General features: G+C 44.5%; 1 protein-coding gene across 2 annotated transcripts; it reads left to right on the top strand.

The window, feature by feature from the left end:
• The first annotated feature begins 500 nt into the window (after positions 1 to 500).
• On the top strand, positions 501 to 5,361 carry LOC128497454 (alanine aminotransferase 2-like). 2 transcript variants are annotated; one of them, XM_053467545.1, is made up of 12 exons: positions 501 to 557; positions 949 to 1,082; positions 1,656 to 1,745; positions 1,846 to 1,954; positions 2,069 to 2,199; positions 2,434 to 2,677; positions 3,438 to 3,517; positions 3,891 to 4,027; positions 4,152 to 4,323; positions 4,461 to 4,616; positions 4,813 to 4,925; positions 5,097 to 5,361. In XM_053467545.1, exons 2-12 carry the CDS (start codon positions 960 to 962, stop codon positions 5,185 to 5,187), a joined length of 1,446 nt encoding a protein of 481 aa, XP_053323520.1. In that variant the 5' UTR covers positions 501 to 557; positions 949 to 959; the 3' UTR covers positions 5,188 to 5,361. The 2 variants fall into 2 exon arrangements, with proteins under 2 accessions (XP_053323520.1, XP_053323519.1); XM_053467544.1 differs by having other exon boundaries at positions 501 to 564.
• Positions 5,362 to 7,647: the final 2,286 nt, after the last annotated feature.

The following is a 7,647-nucleotide window of genomic DNA, read 5'->3' as shown; positions in this document are numbered from 1 at the left end:
TTTTACCCCAGTTGCAGTTTTTGCCCCATAATATAAAATTTTCAGCCGTTTGTATGATTTCTTGCTCTGTTATCTGATCCCCGATCTACTAAATACCCCGACTCCTTATCATACTGCCTGTAGGGGAACAATAGAATGGCTCAGTCTCAATCACCCAGCCGGACTCTCTGACTAATGGAAGTCTATGGAGGAACGGACTTCATTAGCATCGCTATAAAGCATCAGCTCAGTGCGGTGTTTGAGCCGGGAAAATCACCCAAAATATCACATGACTGACAGCGACGGCGGATGAATAATTATTATTATTATTATTTTTATGGCGCCGTCATATTCCGCAGCGCTGTTATAGAGGGTGATTCGCTCTGTGGTGCTGACAGGGTTAACGGGAGCCTCCCGCTGCATTACTGTATAACCGGCCGTTATGCATTAAACAGCCGTCTCCTCTTTATATTTTACCCTTTGCCCCGTCATCCGGCAGCCAGCCTGGGTGGGAGACGTCTCCTCGGCAGTCTGCTTCACGAGCCAAGGACCTGCAAGGAAACGCACGGCAACCTGCGGCGAGAGGTGATTGGTAGATAAGGGATTTATTAACCATTCAGATGCATTCACAAATATGAATATTTCATAGGAAGAGAATCGTTTGGACAAGAGACCGGAATCCAACACTGAGATGGGATGGAAGGAAGTTTTACTTTACTGAGAGGGTGGTAGATAAGTGGAACAGCCTCCCAGCAGAAGTGGTACAGGGTAATACAGGGAGGGGATTAAACATGCGCGGGATAGACATATGGCTCCTGAATCTAAGACGAGACCAACGACTGATTAAGGTTTGAGTCGTTACAGACGGGGGCCGGATGGGGCCGATCTGCCGGCGGGTTCTGGGTTTCTCTGTTTCTATGCCGGCTGAGTCTTTGCAGCCCTCCGATATTCTGATGGTTTCTGCCCCAGGTGAAGCCACAATGACCTCCCCAAGGAAGCTGCTGACCCTGGAGTCCCTGAGTGCGGCCGTTACAGACATTCGGGTTCCTCTCCTGGGCTCTCTGTCCGTCAGGGCCGCAGAGGTGCAGCGGGAGCTGCAGGAGGTACGAGCGGCTGCCGGGTGTCAGAAACATTGTACAGAGGGCAGCTCTCTTTATATTTAGAGTTTATGTTCTCTCCTTTCTCTTCATTCGTTCACCTTTTGTCTTTCCTCCCCTTTTCTTATCTCCTTTCTCTCTTTTCTTTCTTCGCCCTCCTCTCTTTCTCATCTCCATTCTAATAAACCAAACATCTTAGCTGTCTGCAGTAAAACCACGCCCACAGCCACACCCTGACACCGCCCCAGCCACACCCCCAGGCCCAACCTCTCAGGTCGTCCAGGTAACCGCTCGGTGAAAGGTGGCAGCATTAATTTTTAATTATCGCGTTAATATTTTTTATGTATTAAAGTGACATTTAGGGCACTTTGTTAACCCCTTCCACTACCCGGTAACAGATAATTAACGCATTGCAGAAAAGTCACAAGACGAGCAGCCAATCAGGATGAGGAATCCAGGTGCATGCTGGGAAAATATATTTGACATTCAATAAACGTGTAAAGAAAGTGGAAATGTGTCTTAAAAAGCTCATGTAATAATAATAATAAAAAAGGTTTCCATGAAGTCTCTTTTTCCCAGGGGGCCGTGAAACCGTTTGAGGAGCTCGCAGCCTGTCACCTGGGGGACCCTCATGCCACGGGGCAGCGGCCCTGCACCTTCCTGAGACAGGTATATTCCTGGCATTATTCAACGTAATGAACCAAAAACCCGAAATATAAAGAAAAAACAGCATGGAGCCAGACCACGATATCTCGCTCGCCCCGTTTAGGTGGCCGCGCTGTGTTCCTACCCGGCTCTCTTGGACAGCGATGTTTTCCCAGAGGACGCCAAGAATAAAGCCAAGGCCATCATGAGGACGCTGGACGGCGGCTCCGTGGGTCAGTTATCCGTACAAAGGGCCCCGGGGCCCCTGCGGCCCTGAATATTCCCAGCTGCCCCCCCTCCTGCGTTAATCTTTACCCCGGGGGCACTAATGATATTTTTTTCCCCAGGCAGCTACAACCCCGGGTACACATCGCAGACCCTGCCGCGCAAGATTGCCCGCTTCATAGAGAGGCGCGACGGGGCCCCCTGTGACCCCAGGAATGTGATTGTGTCCGGCGGGGCCACGGAGGCCATTGTGGTTAGTTTTACGTCGGGGGGCATTTGTTCTGGGGTGTTATTACTGGTCCCGGGGTGCGTTGCGGTGGCCCTTGAGCTGTATGTGTGTGGGGGGGCAATTAGCTGTAAGGTCACCGCACGCGGCCCACGCCGGGGGGGTTATCGTCACCGGACTGCAAGCTCACATGAATGTCCACTCTGTACAGCGCTGCGGTATATGTCAGCCTCACGCCTCCATGCCTTGCTCCGCTTGCAGAGCGTGCTGGCCTTGGTGGTAAATGAAGAGGAGCCTCTGAAGACGGGCATCATGGTGTCAGCGCCCCGGTGCCCGCTGTACCCGGACGTCATCGCCATGTGTGGGGCAGTCGTGGTGGAGTATGAGCTGGACGAGGAGCGCGGGTGGTCTCTGAACGCGGACAACATCCGGCGGTCTCTGTCCGCAGCCAGGAGGCGCTGCCAGCCGAAGGTCCTCTGCGTCATCAACCCCGGAGACCCAACCGGTACCAGCACGGCGGGGTACGGGGGCTACTACTGGCCCCAAGAGCTGACAATCTACAGCCACCTAATCAATACTTTATGTATTGGGGTGGGCAGAACAGGCCCTGATTTACTAAATACCTTTAAATACCGTGATAGATAGATAGATAGACGGATAGATAGATAGATAGATAGATAGATAGATAGATAGATAGATAGATAGATAGATAGATAGATAATGATAGATAGATAGATAGATAGATAGATAGATAGATAGAGGGATAGATAGATAGATAGATAGATAGATAGATAGATAGATAGATAGATAGATAGATAGATAGATAGATAGATAGATAGACAGATAGATAGACAGATAGATAGATGGATAGATAGATAGACAGATAGATAGACAGATAGATAGATAGAGGGATAGATAGATAGATAGATAGAGGGATAGATAGATAGAGGGATAGATAGATAGATAGATAGATAGATAGATAGACAGATAGATAGACAGATAGATAGATAGAGGGATAGATAGATAGATAGATAGATAGATAGATAGATAGATAGATAGATAGATAGATAGATAGAGGGATAGATAGATAGAGGGATAGATAGATAGATAGATAGATAGATAGATAGAGGGATAGATAGATAGATAGAGGGATAGATAGATAGATAGATAGATAGAGGGATAGATAGATAGATAGATAGATAAATAGATGGAGATAGATAGACGGATGGAGAGACCAATAATTGGCTTGCTTTCTCTGGCCGCAGGGCGAGTGGAGAGCAGGGAAGGCATTGAAGAGGTGATCCGATTGGCTGCTGAGGTGAACCTGCTGTTATTTGCCGATGAGGTGAGTGAAGCTCTGATCCTGTCTACGGGTAATCAATAACCAATCAATAACCAATCAATAACCGTCCCTGTAATCCACAGTGTATGGTCTTAGCGTGGAAATACCCCTCATTAACACCCTCATTAGTACCCCTCATTAACACCCTCATTAGTACCCCTTGTTAATGCCCCACATTTTGTTGATCGAAGTGCATTGTCCTGGCAAATAGTTTTTGGGGTCTTGAAAGAAAATTTGGGCCAAGACTGTCCCTTTCGGTGATTTCTCCCCTTTTGTTGGAAGCTGAAGCCCGTGGATGGACGCTGAGAGCTGCGCAGGTTTCAGTCTCCTCTTTTTCTCGTTTTATCCCAATTTCCCCGTTTCCGTCGGTTCTCAGGTGTATCAGGAGGATGTTTTCGGCGCAGGCGCGGCTTTCCATTCCTTTAAGAAGGTTCTGTGTGAGATGGGCCCCCCGTACTCGGAGCAGATACAGCTCGTGTCGGTCAACTCCATCTCCAAGGGGGTCTTCGGAGAGTAAGTGGATAACCCCCTCCATTCATCGTAAGATGGTTTGGGATTTCCTTACCATGACTCAGGCCGCCATGTTTGACCCATAGGCGCCGTTATGGCCAATGGAACCATTATTTCTCCCCGACAGGTGCGGCCTGCGTGGCGGGTACGTAGAGTTTGTGAATATTGACCCATCTGTGTTTGAGAAGCTTTACGTCCTAAAGTCCTTCAACCTGCCCAATGTTCTTGGCTCTCTGGCCCTCGAGGTGCTGGTGGACCCGCCACAGCCAGGAGACCCATCCTATGGCACCTTTATACAGGTGAGGATGGGGGGGGACGGGATGAGACGTGACCCCCCAGGTTTAGGGTCTGACCGCAGGGTATAAAGCGGACGGGCATTTGGGGCCTTTTTGTGTCAATAAAGGGTGTTTCTGTATTAACCCTCGCTGGTCTCCAGGAGAGGCAAACGGTGCTCAGCAACCTGGCGGAGAAAGCGCGTCTGACCGAGGAGATCCTGAACCGGGCCCCGGGGATCCGCTGTAACCCAGCCCAGGGAGCCATCTACTCCTTCCCCAGGATCGAGATCCCGGACAAGGCCATGAAACTGGCGGAGGTAACTGGGAAGGGTTCCTGTTATACTGGGACTGGTACGCGTTGGGCGAGACGCAACCCTACGGTCCTGGGATCGGGGGAACATCACCGGGTGGTGACTACGGGGCAAATACAGACCGGGGGGCAACCCACCGATCCCTGCAATATGGCCGCCTCTTTAAAGGTTGTAAATGATTGACGGTAAGGTTCTGCATTAGGCCCGAGGCATGGAGCCCGATACGTTCTTCTGCCACCAGCTTCTGGAGGACACGGGCATCGTTCTGGCTGCGGGGAGCAGTTTCGGACAAGCAGAGGGGACCCACCACATCAGGTAGGAGAGCGTCGCCTGTACAAAACTTCACGGAACCCCCAAAAATACATAAATCGGAAATTAGAATGAAAATTTTTAAAAATCACCATAGCAACCAATGGAAAGCGTTTGGAGCGTTAGTGTTCCTGGACCCCCCAGCCGTGTCTCTAATAACCCCCGTCGGTGTTTCAGGGTCACTCTGCTCCCTCCTGTCGAGAAGCTGACGAATATTTTGAAGAAAATTGTAGAATTCCACGGCAGCTTCATGCGCAAATATTCCTGATTCCAGAGAAAGCGAAGAGAGTCCGGCGGATCCGGGTAATACTCAGTACTGATGTACAGCGCAGGACGGAACGCTCTCCGCCGGCTGCGTAATAAGTGTCAGTCTGGAGAAATTTTTAAAATGCCGTCTTTTACCCTTTAATGAATAATAAAGATTTTAAAATAAAGGAAACAATGCGTTTTTGTTGTTATTGTCGTTAGACTCATCAGATGCTTTTTCTTTAGATTAGCAAAAGGTGCGTTAGACCTGCAAACGTGATAATAATCATATAATGATATATAATCGTATAATGATATATAATAATCATATCATGGTATATAATAATCATATAATGTTATATAATAATCATATAATGATATATAATAATCATATCATGGTATATAATAATCATATAATGTTATATAATGATCATATAATGATATATAATAATCATATAATGTTATATAATAATCATATAATGATATATAATAATCATATAATGATACAATTCTGAGTGTTACAATTCTGGACCAATCCAGTTACACGGCACATATCTCACCCCCCCCCCATATAATATCTTACAATATGGTGCATTTAAAGATATAGCGCCCCAAATATCAGCAAATGGGATTTTTCAATAATAGTGTGTGGGGCAGGGCCGGCCCTACAATGGCGGCACTTTTTAAGGGGCGGCACTTTGCCGCCCCAAGCGCTTTTTTTTAAGCGGAGGAGAGAGAGGGGCGCCGAGTGGTTTTCGCTTACCCGCTCGGCGCCCCTCTCTCTCTCTCCTCTGCGGCGAGTCTCCCTGTTCGGTCCCGGTGCCGGCTTGTAATGCAGAGCGCCGGAAGTGACGTCAATTTACGGCGCTCAGCATTACAAGCCGGCACCGTGGCAGAGCAGGGAGACTCGCCGCAGCACTGTTTAAAGGTAAGTCCCGGGGGGGGGGTTAGGGTAGATAATGGCGTCGGCGAAGTTTAAAATGACCCCTGGCGGCATTAAGTCTTGGGCCGGCCCTGGTGTGGGGGGTGAGATATGTGCCGTGTGACTGGATTGGTCCAATGGGGGAATTTTGTAATATACGCAGAAATGCTTAAAAATGTAATTTGCTGGATTTTAAGCGGATATTTACCTTTAATTTGTTTAATAAACCTATATAATTTTCTAGGGAGATATATTTGTGTGAGAACTCTGCCTAATCCACTCAGAATTGTAACATTATATGATTATTATATATCATTATATGATTATTATATAACATTATACGATTATTTTATATCATTATATGATTATTATATATCATTATACGATTATTATGTATCATTATATGATTATTATATAACATTATATGATTATTATATATCATTATATGATTATTATATACCATGATATGATTATTATATATCATTATATGATTATTATATAACATTATATGATTATTATATATCATTATATGATTATTATATATCATTATACGATTATATAACATTATATGATTATTATATATAATTATATGATTATTATATATCATTATATGATTATTATATAACATTATATGATTATTATATATCATTATATGATTATTATATAACATTATATGATTATTATATATCATTATATGATTATTATATATCATTATACGATTATTATATAACATTATATGATTATTATATATCATTATATTATTATTATATCACATTATATGATTATTATATATCATTATATGATTATTAGATATCATTATATGATTATTATATATCATTATATGATTATTATATAACATTATATGATTATTATATATCATTATATGATTATTATATATCATTATACGATTATTATATAACATTATATGATTATTATATATCATTATATTATTATTATATCACATTATATGATTATTATATATCATTATATGATTATTATATAACATTATATGATTATTAGATATCATTATATTATTATTATATCACATTATATGATTATTATATATCATTATATGATTATTATATAACATTATATGATTATTATCACGTTTCCAGGTCTAATGCACCTTTTGCTAATCTAAAGAAAAACGTCTGATGGCCTCACCACTGATTTGAAAGAGTCTGACTCCAGGGGGCAGGTGCTGGGGCAATAACCAGGGCCAGCTCTAAGTGCATTCACCGTATGGCAATCAGAGGGTTAACTGAGATATACCCCCTCAGGGGCATGTTTTGGTATAATGTCCCAGTAGTAATGTCCCAGTAAAACAATGAACGCCGGGCTGTCTGCAGCCGCCTCTCGCACATAATGTTATCGATGAATGTGATCTCGTGAGGCCAGGTGATTGTGACCCCAGAATAATGCATCTGACATCAAACAATCTGCCGAGAGCCGAGCGTCGCGCACGCACAGGACACGCATCCTGCCACTGGCGGCCCCGGTTCCTTTATATACCCCAAATACCCTCTCCCCAACATCATTCCCGACAGCTTCGGACCCCAA

Source organism: Spea bombifrons, chromosome 5 (assembly GCF_027358695.1).
Source record: "Spea bombifrons isolate aSpeBom1 chromosome 5, aSpeBom1.2.pri, whole genome shotgun sequence".
Lineage (NCBI taxonomy): Eukaryota > Metazoa > Chordata > Amphibia > Anura > Pelobatidae > Spea > Spea bombifrons.
Note: the sequence above shows the minus strand (reverse complement) of the source record. Positions and strands in the feature narration are given on the sequence as shown.